At 43.9% G+C, this 18,260-nt stretch overlaps 1 protein-coding gene across 1 annotated transcript; it reads left to right on the top strand.

Annotated features, from left to right (window-relative positions):
* Nucleotides 1–180: 180 nt before the first annotated feature.
* Nucleotides 181–7,940, top strand: mettl4 (methyltransferase 4, N6-adenosine). Its single transcript, XM_083669178.1, has 8 exons — nt 181–555; nt 670–735; nt 826–1,180; nt 1,381–1,450; nt 3,222–3,396; nt 3,592–3,692; nt 3,790–3,881; nt 7,179–7,940. Exons 1-8 carry the CDS (start codon nt 289–291, stop codon nt 7,310–7,312), a joined length of 1,260 nt encoding a protein of 419 aa, XP_083525304.1. The 5' UTR covers nt 181–288; the 3' UTR covers nt 7,313–7,940.
* The last annotated feature ends 10,320 nt before the right edge of the window (nt 7,941–18,260 follow it).

The following is an 18,260-nucleotide window of genomic DNA, read 5'->3' as shown; positions in this document are numbered from 1 at the left end:
CCTCTGAGGCCAAACTACATTAAGTTTCACGCGCAATGGAATGCGCTGCGCATAGTTTAACTAATCTCCAAATCGTTTGAGTTGATTGACCAAACCAGAAACTTGCAGGTTGGTAAATCCGTATGATGTAAACTTCAATAGTACATCGCAAACAGACGACGTTCGTGAGTTAAACAAACATCATGGCTGTGCCTGGAAGAAACCGTGTGTAGGCAAACATACGAAAATATTTGGTGTTCTCACTCTGGCAAAGAAAGAGTCAGAACTGTTTACATAATTAGCTTTCAAATGTCTGTCGTGCATAGAAATCCCAACGGATGGCTGTTGGACTCCTGTTCGTTTATTGACCAGGGATTTCAACGATGCATTCCAGAGGGAAAAGCAAACCTAGGAGATTCGTATTTTAAAAGTTGTTTCAAACAGCAGTGTTTTCAGATTTTAAAGTCTCATATTGGTGTGAAACCCACTGGTAATCCTCGTTACGACAATGTCATCTCAGAAGCAGTACCTGAGAGGAGTGAGAATGACACATCAACAGATTGTATACCTGCGAAGGTAAGTTGACCAGAGACTTATGTCAGGACCGGACCTGATTCCTTATCACGCCTTCACTTTGGTGTCTGTAGCTGTTTTAACCATTGATATATGTCTTGATGTGTAACCCCTCAGAAAAGGAAAAGAAAACGCAATGAATTGAACCAAGGGGAAATCGATTCACTGGCTTACCACGTGAAGGTGTGTCGTCATATGTTGTATCAACAGTAATTGTTCCCCTATGTTTTCAGTTGTTCACCTCTACATAACATGATTTATGTGATGACACAGATAAGAGCCATCATTGTCGAAGGCACCAGGTCCTTGGTGGATGCTGGGCTCTCCTGTGGTTACCTGAGTGGAGTGACAGGTGTGCAAGAACCCCTGCCCTCCCAAGAGTGCAACCTTGCAGCCCTGTGTGACATGGCTAAAGAGCTCCCTCTAGTGGCTGACAGCGACCAGGACCCAGTGCAGTTTATTGATGCTGAGAATGGCAGCACAGCACACCTTGACCTTTTCACACGGATAACAGAGAACAGTATCGACTGCGCCAAGGAGGTGACACTGATGGGAGAGAAATACATTATCCCACCACGATCCGCCTTCCTGCTATCAGATTTTACCAGAATGCAGCCCCTGGTTCACTGTGAGTGCACCAGCCATCTGATCAAGACAAAACTTACTTTTGCTGGGTTGTGGCAGCATAGACAGTGTAATTTAAATTGCATCGTAGTAGAACAAAGGAGCCTAATAGAGAGGCATAAAGTCAGTGTATAACATTATGAGGCTTCTCTGCCTGCTTGGGTATGTCTGGCAACTGACTGTTTCTCATTTTATCACCTGCAGATGGAAAGAGATTTGAGCTGATTGTCTTGGACCCACCCTGGGAAAACAAGTCCATCAAAAGGAGTGGCAGGTTAGCCTAAATACAGTTAGGTCCATATATATTTTGACTCTGACACAATTGTTGTTATTTTAACTGTTTACCAAAACATATTCAAGTTACAGTTATATAATGAATACGGGCTTAAAGTGCAGACTCTCAGCTTTAATTTGAGGGTATTCACATCGAAATTGGAGGAAGGGTTTAGGAATTACAGCTCTTTAATATGTAGCCCCCTCTTTTTCAAGGGACCAAAAGTAATTGGACAATTGACTCAAAAGCAGTTTCATGGACAGGTGTGGGCTATTCCTTTGTTATTTCTTTATCAATTAAGCAGGTAAAAGGTCTGAGTTGATTCCAAGTGTGGCATTTGCATTTGGAAGCTTTTGCTGTGAACACACAACATGCGGTCAAAGGAGCTCACAATGCAAGTGAAACAGGCCATCCTTACGCTGCAAAAACAAAAAAAATCCATCAGAGAGATAGCAGCAACATTAGGAGTGGCCAAATCAACAGTTTGGTACATTCTGAGAGAAAAAGAACACACTGGTGAGCTCGGCAACACAAAAAGGCCTGAATGTCCACGGAAGACAACAGTGGTGGATGATCGCAGGATCCTTCACATGGTAAAGACCCTTCACAACATCTAGCCAAGTGAAGAACACTCTCCAGGAGGTAGGCATATCATTATCCAAGTCTACCACAAAGAGAAGACTTCACTAGAGCAAATACAGAGGGTTCACCACAAGGTGCAAACCATTCATAAGCCTCAAGAATAGAAAGGCCAGATTAGACTTTGCCAAAAAACATCTAAAAAAAACAGCCCAGTTCTGGAACAGCATTTTTTGGACAGATGAAACTAAGATCAACCTGTACCAGCATGATGGGAAGAAAAAAGTATGGAGAAGGCTTGGAACTGCTCATGGTCCGAAACATACCACATCGTCTATAAAACACGGTGGAGGCAGTGTGATGGCATGGGCATGCATGGCTTCCAATGGCACTGGGTCACTAGTGTTTATTGATGATGTGACATAAGACAGAAGCAGGCGGATGAATTCTGAAGTGTTTAGGGATATACTGTCTTCTCAGATTCAGCCAAATTCAGCAAAGTTGATTGCACGGCACTGCACAGTACAGATGGACAATGACCCAAAACATACTGCGAAAGCAACCCAGTAGTTTTTTTAAGGCAAAGAAGTGGAATATTCTGCAATGGCTGAGTCAATCACCTGATCGAGCATGCATTTCACTTGCTGAAGACAAAACTAAAGGCAGAAAGACCCATGAACAAACAGCAACTGAAGACACCTGCAGTAAAGGCCTGGCAAAGCATCACAAAGGAGGAAATCCAGCATTTGGTGATGTCCATGGGTTCCAGACTTCAGGCAGTCATTGCCTGCAAAGGATTCTCGACAAAGTATTAAAAATGAACATTTTATTTATGATTATGTTAATTTGTCCAATTACATTTGAGCACCTGAAAATAGGGGACTGTGTACAATTCCTACACGTTTCATACAGTATTTTTGTTCAACCCCATGAATTAAAGCTGAAAGTCTGCACTTCAATTGCATCTCGATTTCAAATCCATTGTGGTGGCGTACAGAGCCCAAATTATGAAAATTGTGTCACTGTCCAAATATTTCCAGACCTAACTGTATGTTGTTACCGAGTCAAGATGGGAGAAATTAGACTTTTTTTTCTTCTGTGGGTCATGACCAAAATATGTTTGGAGATTGATTCAATGGCATTTATGACTTGCTGTAAACCTCACATTTTGTTTCTCCTGTATGATCTGCAGATACAGCTATCTGCCCTCGTCCCAGCTGAAACGACTCCCTGTACCCCTGCTGGCCTCTCCAGGCTGTGTGGTGGTCACCTGGGTCACCAACAAGCCCAGCCACCTGCGCTTTGTCAGGGATGACCTGTTCCCACACTGGGGTGTGGAGGTTCTGGCAGAGTGGTTCTGGGTCAAGGTAAAAACACACAGAGGGGAGAACAGAGAACCTAGAAATGACTTTTGACAGGTTGTAAAAAAAAAAACAATTATGTATGTGTATATATATATAGATAGATAGATAGATGTGAATATAAACATATACACTGTAGAGATGTTTGCATGTGTTTTCCTCTGATGTCGGCTATTGGCTACGTGTGTTTTGTTTTCTCAGATTACCAGGTCAGGTGAATTTGTGTTTCCACTAGACTCTCAGCATAAGAAGCCTTATGAAGTGCTGGTACTTGGTCGATATCACAGAGAGAATTCACCCAGGTGTGTCAGTGGCTTCCTTTTTTTTTTCTCACACATTTTAACTATTTATTAATTTGCAAACAATTTAATATTTTCTGGCCTGCTCTCTCTGTTTCAGTTCTTCCGGGAAGGTAGAAATACCTGTGGAGGATAAGCGTGTGATTGTTAGCGTCCCATCAGTCCTACACTCCCATAAACCCTCACTCTCTGGTAAGTATTCCTAAACTTACCATGTTTTGGTTCAATGTAGATGCTCATAGAGCAAGTATGCAATGTTTTAGTGAGGTAAGTAGCAATGGGTTTGCAATATTTAAACTCATATTGGTTAAACAGTGTTGAAATAAACCAGATAGCACCACAAGAGGGCAGTGCAACATTACTGATCGTATTTGCTGCTGCATATTGACCTGGTCCCACTACTGATGCTCTCTCATTTCACTCACTCTCCAACTAAAAGCAGAAGAAATAATCCTGATATGACGCTGGGGGACATTGCAGTTATGATTAGTCAGGAGACTAGTTCAGCCGGAAACAAGGGTGATCTACTGCAGTTTGTCAGGTTGTGTCACACTACGTCACACCTACATTGACTTTAGCCCACACCCTGCGACAGGTTTCAGATACCTGACTGAGAACTTAAACCCCTCTGTGGCGTTGTTATCGTTATGGTCCTATATTTATTGATTATTAACAAGTCAAACTTTTGGCTCCTATCCACAGAAAATTGTTTATAAAGCAATGAGAGATATCAACAATAAATATGCAGAGAGCCTATGAATAAGGGGTTTTTAGCTCCCTCCTCTGAGGAAGGCGATTTATTGTGCTGTATATTTACTCTGAGAGTCGACCAGAGCAGGAAGAGGTTTGTCAGTGCCCTTTCAGCTAAATATAAAAGATGCCACTCGGCTGAAATGGCAGATATTGTGAAGTGAAAGTCATTATTACGCCATTGTAGAAGTGTGATGCTTTGTATGGACTATCCAAGCGGTTTGATTTTATCGGATTAGTCTAGCTCACAATATTTTGCTTTGTCTCATAGTCTAGTCTTTCCATATCTGTTGAATTACATTTGCCTGAAGCGAGATTGGCTGCACAATTTGCATTGACGTGGAAGGTGCTAATCACAGATGTCCTGTCATGGTGTATAACCTCAGAGCTTGAGCAAAACTGGCATGAAACTGGTCTCGGAGAAAGCAAGTGGCTCGTTAACAATTATAGTAGTTAGCCATCAAGTTGATTTGCCCTGCCTTACCAGCCCACTGACCAAATCCCCAGTCATAAGTTGCAATTTCCTGCTGTCCTGCCATGTTACACCAAGTGTGTGATATCTATGCCCGTTAGACTAGCATAATACGGAGTTGATAGACTATATTGTATTCAATGTTACCTGCTACAACAGCGCCTGTTTAAAGCGTAGACATTGGCCAGCTGCTGTAGCAGCAAGGTAAAATTAGGCTTGGAGTCTAAGACACTATCTCTGTAGTGTCATTGTTTTATTATTATTATATTGTATTGCGCTGTTGATTGTACATTTGTAAGTTTCTTGCAGAAACAGACTTGCAGTGATATTTACTCTGCATCCACGCTGACAACTGTTAATGTTTCTGGTGTAGCAGGTTACATTACTGTGCGGACGGGTGCAGTACTTAACAGATTGCCCATGCTTCATCCCTGTGTAGCACTGCTGTAAGCAGTCCCCGGTAGCAGAGAGGCCATGGTGGGAGTAGGTGTGGTTTAACGGTCTGCTACTGAGATGAAATGTCAGAGGAGCTGCTCTCCAACTCCTGCAGAGATGCCACCTCACATTAACATAACTTCTAACAGAGAGCAATACAAATGGAACTTTATTGATCCTGAGAGTGTGTTAATGTTACATATGATATTAACTTTGTACCTGGAGGCGCAAAAACTGAATTTGGCTGTCCTTTCCCCACTCCTGCAGTAGAATTATGCAACAGCTTGAAATTTAAAGCATCTGTGCTAAGTCCCTAGACGACTCCTCTTAAAGAGTGGGAGACCCTCAGTTACTCTACACGCCATTATTATTACCTCTAAGAACAATTTTGCAGTGTGCAGTCTTGTTTGAATGGTAAATGTGCCAAAGCCTGGAGTCTGTGGCCAGCCTCTTACCTCCGACCTCAGTCTTGACCTCATCTCATACATGTCCAAAACCCTGAGGGAGGGGGTAGGAGACCCTGTGACCTAGAAGCTCCCTGCCCCCCTCTTCGCCAGTGATCCTGTCAGTGACATCAGACGTGAGTGTGTGGCTGCAGTGGGGGAGTGGAGGGACACCAACGCACCCTCCCAGATACAACACATTCGCTGCCAGATGGCCGAACAGTAGGAAAGCAGTGTTTATGCTCCTTAGATTGTGAATAATCAGATGTTTTGCGTTTTAATTGGGACTACAGAAAAACTACCACTGAATTTCCCCTCCCAGCATTGTATTGTGATCAGTGGCTAATTGGCAGTGCCATCCTTATGCCCGCCCGATACACTGGCACCCAGCCAGAGTGTGTGATATTGTAATTGATCAGTGAGAAGATGCAGTACCGTAGCTTGTTGTATGTGAGTGTTTGTGTGGTCATGATAACCTTCCTTCCTTGTTCAATTCTGTAGTTGAACTAATAGATAGACCAAAACTGTATGACTTCTTAAAGTCTCTTTCTTTAACCTTGCTGGCCCTGGATCAGTTTTGACAGACTGTTCGGGTGCAGCAAGGAAACAGTGCTGTTTGAATGACAGATATCTGGAGAGGGATATGACACCAAGACTCCTTGGTAATTGAGATCAAGTTGGAGCACCTTGTCTCTCCTTCTGCATCATGGCAAAGTGCTCGCAATCCCCAGGCCTCCTTAGTGAGTTAAAAAACATAATTAGAACTTTTATTCCCTCTCAAACTTTGAGAGCTGAGTCACCGAGAACAAGGCTGGGCTGTGTTCATCTGAGAAGTGCATGCTTGGCCTCTCCTCTCCCTGCCTTTCTGACGTGTGTAGTGACAAAGGGAGGTGGGGGGGTGTCTGGAGTGTGTAGGTTGGAGGAGTCGACAGTGGGTGGTGGTGGGGAGGGGGTCTCAGACTGGGGGGGGTGGGGGGTGCACTCATTAACTTCCTGAGTGGAGGGTGAGTTGAGTGTGAGGCTGGTGTGTGAGCATGCATGTGAGCAAATGCCATAAATGCAGACAGACCAATGCAGGGACTGGTATGCGGTTCCTGGAAACGCACCATTGTTCCCAGACTCAAGGTCATCACCAACCCACTCAAACCCAGCACTGGAGAGATAGGCTTGACATTAAACAATCCCCTTCTGTTGATGAGAGAGTGCACACACGAAAATGCTCCCCACAAAAATGAATCCAATTCATTATTATGAATTCAAGCTCTATCTATCTTTCAAATTTTGTATATCTCCTCTCTCTGAGGACAACTGAAATGTGTGAGAGCAGCCTTTTACTGAACTCCCCATCTTTTATCTTCTTCTCTTCCCTTTGTTTCCCTCCTTCCACAGAGGTGTTGAGGCCGTACGTTGGCACTGATGCCAAGTGCCTGGAGCTGTTCGCCCGGAGCCTCCAGCCAGGCTGGACCAGCTGGGGCAACGAGGTCATCAAGTTCCAGCATATCAGTTATTTCACCATTCACTGACAAGCCTACAGACAAGCCCACAGACAAGCCTACAGACCCCTTACCCAAGGAGTCCCCCCCTCCCCCCCCCCCCCCCCCCATCACCTCATCAGCCCCCTCCTTCCCCTCCCACCTTGGACTAATGAATGCAGTTTAAAAGTGTGCCATCAAGGCATTCCACATCAAAATCCCAATTTGTTTTTGCAAAGGTTCTGAGGAGCATCCTGGAATCTCCCACCCTATTTTCTCCATCTCCTTTGATCTGTTCATTGCTTTCATTTTCATTCGAGAGCCTAGATTTCTGTTTCTGGGTCGTAGCATGTTTGGGAGGAGGTGGTGGTGCATCACAGATGTGATGACGTGATAGAGCAGAGATGAAAGTGCATGGCTATGGCACTGTGATCAAGGTTTATGTTTGGAGCTGGGGTTTCTTAGCTATCATCTAATGTTCAGACACAGAACTCAGTTTTTATACCCTCGGAGGAAGGAGTATGCGTTGGTGGTGGAACATTGCGGGCACGATGTCTGTTTTGATAATGATCGAAATGCATGTGTTTTTACACATTGGATGATGTTTTGAAGTGTATTATGTCATTTTTATACCCTTTTGTGTCCAGGAGAGTTGAATAAAGAAACCCACTGTCACGTTATTAAAATGTGAGTTCTGATTTTTATCACTCTGAGTACTGATGGATGCTCAGAGATTCTGTGAGGACATTGGTCCAGCATGGAGACCAGAGAGAGGTGACCTGGGTAAGTTGACCAGGTCACAGTGGAAACCTGTTAGACTGGCTGGCTTCAGCATTCAGAGACTGATTATCCTTGCAAGGTGGCACCAAACACTCACTAACTCTCTTGGATCTGTGAGATGATGTAATCCTCCTCCTCACACCATCCGTCCTACCTCACCCACTGCTATGCCCCCTCTCCTATAGGGTGGGGCTGCTCTAATAGGTCTCTGGTCCAGGGGGGCTGTCACCCAGCCAGATGATGATGAGTTATTGCCACTGCAGCACAGAGTGCAGCAATTGGCAACTAATGAATCCAGTGCAAGACTCCTCCAGGATCATTCCAGCATTAGACCCATTCTATTGTCCTTTCCTTCCCCCCCCCTCTCTCCTCCATCCCCACACACCTCCCCTCTCATTGTCCCTTTATTTTCTCATGGCAAAGGGAAAACATGAATGAGAAACAGAAGAGTGGGAGGATTGATTTATTGTAATGTAAATGTTTAAAAAAAATAGTAAATGTCTGTAAAGGAGGTGAAATTCAGTAAAGTATTGGACACTTAACACAGATCTAATTAAAGGAACATAGAGATTTCTCATTACCCCGCTCCCCAGGTGAGCAGTAATTGATTTATTCTGTTAGGTGTTGCCAAACTCAAAATAATTCTGGATCCTTCAAACCCCCATTGAGATGGCAAAATAGATACAATTTACTTGGAGGACAAACCCCTTAGTGCTGTAGAATTAGTGCTGCTGGGGCTATTGAGAAACATTGAATACTGTACATACATTTTTGTCACGTAGGCAACAACTCACCTGTTTACATCAGTATCACAACCCATTAGTGTTGGGCATTTCCAAAACCCTTGATGCTGCGTAAACTCTTTAAAGGGTATAGAAACCCTGCCTGTTGTTTACCTCGTTAGCATTGCCAGGCTATTTGTAGTATTAAAAACAATAATAGAGACACCTTTTGGAAGGTGATTAAAATAGATGTTTATAGCTCATTTAAAAAAAGGAGACTGCAAACCCATCTCTTAGAGCTACTTAGCAGGAAACAAGATATACAAGGACAAATTATAAGAAGATGGAAGATGAGAAAACAGTATGGACTGTCAGAAAAGATAGTTCTTAGAGCAGTGCTTTTCAACTTTGGGACCAGCTTCTAAATGTTCCTCCTCATTGAAAGACTGGGAGGTTAGAACCAGCACATACCTGTATGTACTAAATCAGTTGCTACCAAATGATCTGATAGACAGCAAAAATGGACTGGTGGAGGTCAATGCTCTGTACTAAACTGAGATGATGTAGAATAAATTATAATCAATCAGTAATGGCCTATTTCCTTGTCCTATGACAGTGTTTCACTTCCTCTTCCTGAGCCAGTCCATGATGCATTTGGGGTAATGATGACCAGTAATCATGTCTGCAGTAGAACGGCACAACAGTTTCTTTTGTGCGTCATGTCCTTTTCCTTCTCCCTTTGTACAGAACAAGACCTTGTCTTCTCACTTCACGTAGGTTACTGTGCTGATGAATATCAATATACGTATGTCTTCATTAACTAGATACATACAGTGCTACCTTTCATAGGAGCTTATTGTCAGCACTATTCTCCAGTCTTGAAGGTCAGCCCTGCTATTCCACTTCTATGACATACACAGCATACCACACTTTCTAAAGTTTCTAACTATTGTTACAAGCTGCTGTGTGATGAATAGTTTGTTATTTATGAAACAGGGTATTGATTTGACTTATACATTGCAATAGAATGTTCTGTTTCTTTAAACAAAGCATAGGAGCTGAATTACTGGGAAATGTGCTGCCGACTCGACAAAGCCAACCTGGTTGCCAAGGATTTCTCCGTACAACAGTGGTTCCAGGTATTGTCTGCGTTTCCACAGTAACGTAGGCCAAGCCATAGAAATGCTGCTCCTCCCTCAGCCTTGACTTTTTCAGACATCCTCCATTTTTAAAATGTTCCACTGACTCAATGTTTTGTTTCAGATGTATAATACAGTAACTCAAACTATGGTGTGCGGTACCAAAGACACACTTTATTAACCTTGTCCTGCTCAGAAAGATTTAATTCCTCTTTCGCACTCATTCGCCCCCACACACATACAGTACAATCGCACACACATTGTGTGAAAAGAACTAGATGCTTTACAGTACTGAACAGGATTACTGTGCTGCCGTCATTTAATTTCTCCCATTCATTCCAGATGGTAGAGGAATGGAAGGTCAAACACACTGCTGTTCAACACCAATCACCATCATCTATTCGCAGTTTCCTCCCTTCCTACAAGGCCTGTCCTTTTGACAAAGGCCCATTCCTAGCCTCCCATATAAACATATAATTGACCATAGTGATATGAGGTCCTGAGCGCGTCGAATCATCTCTATGTTTCAGAGGTTGTGATGAGAGATGTCATGGTCCTATGCTATTCTTCATGTCTTGTACTTTGTATAGATGGAGTAAGTGATACAGTACATTTTAATACATAGTACAGAGTACATAGATAGATAGATCGCCTATATACTTTATAGACATTTTGTACAATATAGATAGAGTTTACATTCCTGAACCATAGGTTCATCCAATGAGAAAGGGTATAAAAAGAAGAAATTAAAAGTACTGTTTCTCTTTCCTGTGGGACTGATCATTAACCAGCATAAAAAGCTCTTGACTCTCACTCTGTCGGTCCCTGGTCTCCACCCCTCCTCCCTCTACCCCCCCCCCCCCTCCCCCTCCCACTTCCTTCCTCGACACCCCTCATCTGTGACGACACGCTCTTCTCTAAAACTGTCCAATTCACTGCTCTCCCTGATGTCACTGTGGTCATTAAGGCCTCTCCTCCAGGCGCCAGCTGAGTGTCCTGACTGTCTACCCCACGATGGAGCTCCGGGGGTGGGACCTGAGCACACCCTCCTCCCCCCTCCTCCTCCCCCTTCCACTAGTCTGGAGGTTTGACAGCTCACCAGTCATAAGGGCTGTTGGAGAAAGAAAAAGTGCAGACAAGGGAGGGAATTGTTTCTGTCTTAGATTGAGGATGGATGGTAATTTGACAATTACATAGATTTGGTTGTTTGTGATTGTGTGATTGATTGTTGCAAAACCATTACCTTTTGACGTGGACATAGTTCAATGTATTAAGCCATAACTGATAACCTGTTACTTGTGAACAAAATAGTCTGAGCACATCTCATCTACTGGAACATCTATTATTAACAGGTTTGCTAAATATTTCATTCATGTCTAAGATTAGTTGAAATTGGCTGGCTGATAGAAGCTAACAAGTGTAGAGTTTGACTAACTCTGTTTTCCAAATTCTCAATCTTCACAGCGTTTGTTTTGCTGTTCTTTGCCGATTGTTTTTGTGTTTGATCACCATAGCAGCAGTTTCACACTAATTCTGGATAATTATGATAATAGATGTATAAATACAATGAAGGAGCACAGTACCAACATGCGTTATTGTATAAATTCTGACTAACATGACTAATAATATGAAAAAGTATGGGTTTATATCATATCTGTTACTGTACAGTATGAACCTTCATAGTTCCATAATTTGCTGAGAGATGACAGGTATGATGCTATACATAGTTACAAGGCCTGTGGAGGAAGATAGAAATCAAAAGTTTTGTTAATAGCCCCACTCACAGACACAAAAACAAAGGCTTTGTTTTGGAGACAGCTGCGAAGCAAACTGGCAGTGTTTGATTTCCCACAGGAGCTTGGGAGAAGATGAGAGAGAGATAATTATTTTCTCAGAGCTGTCGCTCTGCCATGATGTTCCTGACTCCCAGAGCCCCGCTCACTCTGCTGACTGACACTCACCGAAACCACTGAGCCACCGTCAGTCAACCAACCCCCAACACACCGGAAGCAAAACAGCCGCTGATTGGCTAGTGCCAACTGTGACTGAACAGAGATACTATAAACATGGTTCACAAACTGTGCTGTCTAACAGAATATCTCTGTGGCACCAGTCAATATGGTGCTGTTGACAGACGCCCATAGTGGGCATCTGCCTGGGAGTGAGTGTCCAGTCTTGTTTGATGATGATTGTGTGTGTGTGTGTGCGTGCGTGCGTGCGTGCGTGCGTGCGTGCAGCAGGCCGGAGGTTGATGGTCAGATTTGCATTTTCCAAAGACAGAGTCACTTTGCTGCTTGTCCTGCCAGTCTTGGCTTCAATAAAGAAACGCAATGTGACAGATGGTATAACCTTGACAGAGCCCCACCACGACCTCTTCACCTCTTCACCAAATCTTGGTAAGCACAAAAATGAATCATATCAGGCTATGGCTAGGTTTAACAGAGATGTTCTTCTTACAGTCTGAAGTGGAATCTGTGTTGTGAGATCTGTTTTTCACTGGGTTGGAGTTTGGCAGGGAAATCGATTTATTCCAAGAACCATTAGTTTAGTTTAGGGATATAAATAGATAAGAAAAACGGATGGTATTCTTAGTGTATTTTCCTTCTTAAATTAATGTATGCATATGTACAGTACAATCTAGTAATTTAACATGATTTAGGAAGCTTCTGTTCTTCCACTGCAAACATTTATTAGTCACCCAAGGGAGGGGCGACAGAGACACAGAGAGAGAGAGAGCACTGTAACTCTCAGAAGGTAGATGCCAACTAGTTAAAACAACCTACAGTCATTGTATGTGTCCTAATGCCTCTACATCAGACACAGAACAGGAAATTCCCAAATGGCATAAAAACATTGACCTGCTCATAATTGGCTCCTGGCTTCACCACCAGTGGTAGTATGAGTGGTTATAAGAGAATAAAACAGAAGGTTCCGGATTATTGGTTTGGTCAAAGGTCTACGTAAGGTCATATGAGATGTTCAGTGACATTACAGTATGAGGGAACAGAAGCAGCAGTAGATGCTGAAGTCAATTGGAAAAGGAGAAGTTCTCTTCTCTGGTCATCACCTCTGTTCTTAACTATTGACTTTTGTAGAGTGACGACAGGAACGATGGCAAGATAACTTGAGTACATATTGGATAAGAATAGATTTCACACATGTGAAGTGCATCCCCTGTCGTATGTTTTTGCGTGGTTGCGGTTGCACCTCCCTCCTCCATGACACACTGTTCTATCTCTATGCATGTGTGCGCGCACACACACACACACACACACACACACACACACACACTCCCTCCTGTGTTGATTCTGACAGTCACTCTCCCCAGTCTGATGGAGAGCTCGCTGCTGATATTTGCTCTCTAGATTACGGAGCAATAAAGGAAGACAGACAAGGCAGGAAAGCGGGTTCCCAATTGAGCCATGGGCTTACAGGAAATCAATCACTATTCAAACTGTAGACCTCACCACTCAGCTTAAAGTGGCAGAGGAATGAATGCCAATTTACAATCAGGTATCCAGTGTCTAGAATGCATTTCTTACATGCAAGGTTTGCAAGGTTTGCTTGCTATATATCCCCTCCGAACACCATGGAGAATATCAGCGATATATTCAGTATATACTGTACTGTATATTCACATCAGGTAACAGGTTCATGCTCACATTTTGTTCTGCTAGTCAGTCAGGCTTCTCAGCATTGAGTGTCAGTGGATGCTGACGTTGGCAGGTAGGACTGATGGAGGGGGCCGTATTCATATTCATTCACAGGATTACTCATGTCTTTGCCAGATTTTTGGATCTGTCTGTCAGCGAGCAGCATGTGTCAATGAGTCAGCGAGGGGATGTCAGAAAGAGAGAAAACCTTTGTTTGAAAAACATCTGAAAATTTGTGGAGTAGTGGACGTCCCAAAAATAGCATCAAGACAGGGATATGAGCAGGCTGGTTGTCTGAATGACTGACAGGAGGACGATACTTCATCCAGTTTTGTGACAGCAGACAGGGCATCACTATGGGTTGGTATTTACAAAGGTTTGGCTTTGTTGAAACAAGAAAGCTTCACTGCATCTGGCTCTCTTCTCTCTCTGTTTAGAACAAGGTGCCAGTTGTTCATCTAAAAGGCTTTGAAATGGCCCCATCTGTAGAATCCTCATGAGATGAGAGCCACTTTGACTTGCGGTCAGGGACGTGGGCAAGTTTGCCTTCGTTGCATCCCTTTGTGTATGCAAGAAGTGTTTCAGAGCTACTGTACAGCACTGCAACAAAGGGACTTCACACACAAACACAGACACACCTTTGTTTTTATTAAACATTATTATGAATCCGGAACGATAATTATGCTCATAAAGTATTTGGAAATGAGGCCATATCAAAGGCTGGTCACATTGCATCATATTACATACACTGCCTCTGGGTGTTCATTCTCTACTGTGGGGAAAATAAATGTAATCATGATAGGGATTTTTTTTTGTTAATCTGTGGGAGGAAAATTAATCTATGCAAATGCTCAAAAGCCAAGGGCTGCTGTTTAATAAAGATGACATTCAAGAGTCCCTTTGTGAAATGATACCTGATAATAATGGCGTCACATGGAGGCCTAGAAGGTGACCTTCAGTCATTCAAGCAGCATTCAGCTCCCTCTCCAGAGTCTGCTCTCTCTCTTTCTCTTTCTTCTCCCCCCCCCCCCCCCCCCCCTCTCTCTCTCTCTCTCTCTCTCTCTCTCTCTCTCTCTCTCTTTCGTTCACACAGACTCTTCAGATGCATGGGCAAATGTTTGAATAACAGCCAAAGAGCCTGGGGTTTACTCAAACCCTGGTGGAGGGATGTCATCCACAGTTTTGGGTGAAGAATCATGTCTCTACCTGCGTTTTTTTGTCTCCTGCTTACGGAATTCATGCTGTAACTTGTTTCCTATTTACTTAAGGCTAAAAATCTAAGACAGCAGCTGTGTTGGAACAAAGCATTGAAATAAAAGCCATTACATCAAAGGGATTACTTATCATCAAAGAAACACGTAAGTCAAACAAACTCAATCAAACAATGGCGAAAAGTGCTACATTTCACATTTTACATTTATGGCATTTAGCAGATGCCTTTATCCAAAGTGACTTACAACAAATACATGTGTTTAAGTAAGTGAATCATCTATCCATCAGTCATCATAAGATAAAGTAATCAATGCTCAGACCAGGGGCCATAGGCAGTCACAATGCTAGAAGAAGGAACATTTTTTATTTTTCATTAACAGGAGAGAAACTTGTACAGGGGGGTAGTGGGGGTGAAGAGGTCTTTAGGAGGGACCATTAAGATGTAGCCTGAAGAGATGGGTCTTCAATCTATGGCGGAAGATTGGTAGTAACTCTACAGTCATGACAGCAGTTGGAAGCTCATTCCACCAGCGGGGCGCCAGGACAGTGAAAAGCTGTGACCGAGTAGTGCGACTGCTGCATCCAGGTAGAGGCGGCGGTGCCAGGCAGCCAGCCGAGGTGGAAGAGCGGAGTGATCGGGCAGGGGTTTGGGGGCTGACCATTGCTTGCAAGTAGTGAGGAGCTGTTCCCTTTGCCGCCCGGTAGGCGAGCACCAGGGTCTTGAATCTGATGCGAGCTGCTAACGTGAGCCAGTGAAGGGCGCAGAGGAGGGGAGTGACATGGGAGAATTTGGGGAGATTGAACACCAGATGGGCAGCAGCGTTCTGGATGAGCTGCAGAGGCCTGATGGTAGAGGCGGGGAGACTGGCCAAGAGTGCGTTGCAGTAGTCAAGGCGAGAGATCACAAGTGTTTGGACCAAAAGTTGTACTGCTTCTCTGGTGAGGAATGGACGTATCCTTCTGATGTTGTAGAGGAAGAATCTACAGGAGCGTGCTGTCACTGTGATGTTCACCACACAGGGCTAGAGGAAAGTACTAAAGTAAAAAAGAATGAAACATTCTTGTAAGTTTTGATAAACCGCCCCTAGAAAAGCGAACATCATCATACAGTATTAAGCTACTCCAAACCTGCGGTACTGTAATTAATGGAGGAATTACTGAATAACTTTGTGAAAATATGTTAATACAGTTTTATTACAAGAGTTATTACAATATTACTACACAACCGTAAGTTTATGTAAAGTGTGACCTCACACTAATTTCAAAGTGTTAACCAAATAGTAAGCCATGTCTCCAATGTGCACCCAACCGTCCATGGCCATTTCTCCTTTCTGTCAGGTCAGTCTCTCTGCAGTAGGAGCCAGGTCTGCCCTGCTACTGTTTAAAATATGCTAGTATGATGATTACTGAAGTAATTAAAGTATAACCTTCTACATAGGCATAGTTATTTCATGTTAAGATTGACATCTCACTCATTTCAATAGTTTGTGATGTTTCCCATATGCACCCAAATGTCTATGTCTATATATATTTTATGGCGTTGGCCATTTCCCTTCTGTGTTATTCTCTGCAGTTGGAGCCAGCCCAGCCCAGCCCAGCCCAGCCCAGCCCAGCCCAGCCCAGCCCAGCCCAGCCCAGCCCAGCCCTGGTCTCCTCTCATTGATAGTCTCCCCTTGCCTTATTAGGCTCACTGTATTCACCGGAGGTCAGCAGTGGCGTCAGCCTCGGAAGCACACACGCACCAACAACACTTCCCCCTTAACACGATCAATGTGGCTAAATTGGGTACTTGAAATGTGTCAGCTGCGATGGCCTTGCTCGACGAAAAAGGGGCCAGATTTTTTCGTGTAGCAGAACCTCCATCTCTCCGTTCATTTGGTGTTGTGAGTCACCAGCGGGCAGCAGCGTCGCCGTAGTCGGTCTTGTGCACGGTGAAAGGTTGGGCCGGAGAATACCAATCCTCCAATATCTCCCAGGCAAAGGTCAGTGGTGTTCTAGAGGAGCACTGTCAGGCTCTCTAAGTAATAAGATCACAGTGGTCTGCACCTCCTCTGTCTCCCTCACCTCCATGAGACACCCCCTCTCTACTGACCTGCAACACATTCTAACAAATACTCACATAGCTAAGGAAGAGGCCAAGCAAGGCCACAACGTACCCTTCTCTTTACCCCCCCCTCCCCCTCCTCCCTGTCTTCCTAATAGCATCATACACATTGGCAATAGAATAAATATAATAGCAGTGAAGAAGAGAGGCTTGATTTTATTTCAGATCATCATGAGAAAATTGCATTGGCCTATTATGTGTGTGTGTGTGTGTGTGTGTGTGTGTGTGTGTGTGTGTGTGTGTGTGTGTGTGTGTGTGTGTGTGTGTGTGTGTGTGTGTGTGTGTGTGTGTGTGTGTGTATGTGTATGTATGTGTGTGTGTATATGTACGTGTAGTACGTACCACTGTGGGAGTGAGTGTGTGGGTATGAGGCTGCATCACTGGCCAGCCAGCCTGGGGAATTCCATCAATCACAATCCCAGTGGTGTGTCACCCCTCCCCTGTCCCCCTGTCCCCCTGTCCCCCTGTCCCCCTTATCCCCCCCCTCTGTCCCCCAAACCCCCTACCCGGCCAGGCCGACAGAAACAGAGATCACCATTTTATACCGTGACCTTTAAAGCACACGTCCATGAGTATACATGGAGAGGGGATGCAGCCACATGTAAGGTGGCATTTTTGATAAATAGTGAATAAACGTAGCATTCTTGGTAAGTCTTAGGGAAAGAGCTGATGGATAACCTCAATGCAGGGTTGACTTAGACTGTGTTAGTATTCCTCTGGCATTGTTTGTGAGGCATGTGAGCCTCTGGGGCTGTGTGGAGTTCCTTTGTTCCAAGAGAAGAAGACTCAAGACTTCAAGGACCCTGATAACCATGGATTGTCATCAAAAATTATGTAGATTAGCACTTCAGATTTTAGCCTTTGGCTTAAGCTTTCCTGATGGGGATCTACAATAAGGGGCTGTGCAACAGTCATATATTGCTTTGATGCTGCGTAAGTAGTTGGGTAATGTTCAAGCAACCAGGCCAATCACGCAGCACAAAATACATAACCATTAAGTTTGGGGCAAGGGATGAAAAGCTAACTTCTTCACAGTCTGTACAGAACATTTTGGGCAAGAACATTTGTTTAACCACCATCAGAAGAGATGGTTCCACCCAGGAGAGCTGTCTGAGGACGTTAGTCATGACTTCAACAAGCCAAGGGGAAGAAAAAAGTATAGTGCATAATCTATCCTCAGTTTAGAGTACTAAAAGAAGATGAATCACTCGCTATGGGTCTAACAAGACCTATCATGAATTCTGAATAGCTATGGATACCAGAGGGCATTCTTCAGATAGCAAAACCATCTGGTGTGTGTGTGTGTGTGTGTGTGTGTGTGTGTGTGTGTGTGTGTGTGTGTGTGTGTGTGTGTGTGTGTGTGTGTGTGTGAGTGAGTGAGCAGTCTCC

This window comes from Argentina silus, assembly GCF_951799395.1.
Source record: "Argentina silus genome assembly, chromosome: 1".
NCBI classification, from domain to species: domain Eukaryota; kingdom Metazoa; phylum Chordata; class Actinopteri; order Argentiniformes; family Argentinidae; genus Argentina; species Argentina silus.
The sequence above is the reverse complement of the archived record's forward strand: the minus strand, read 5'-3'. Positions and strand labels throughout refer to the sequence as shown.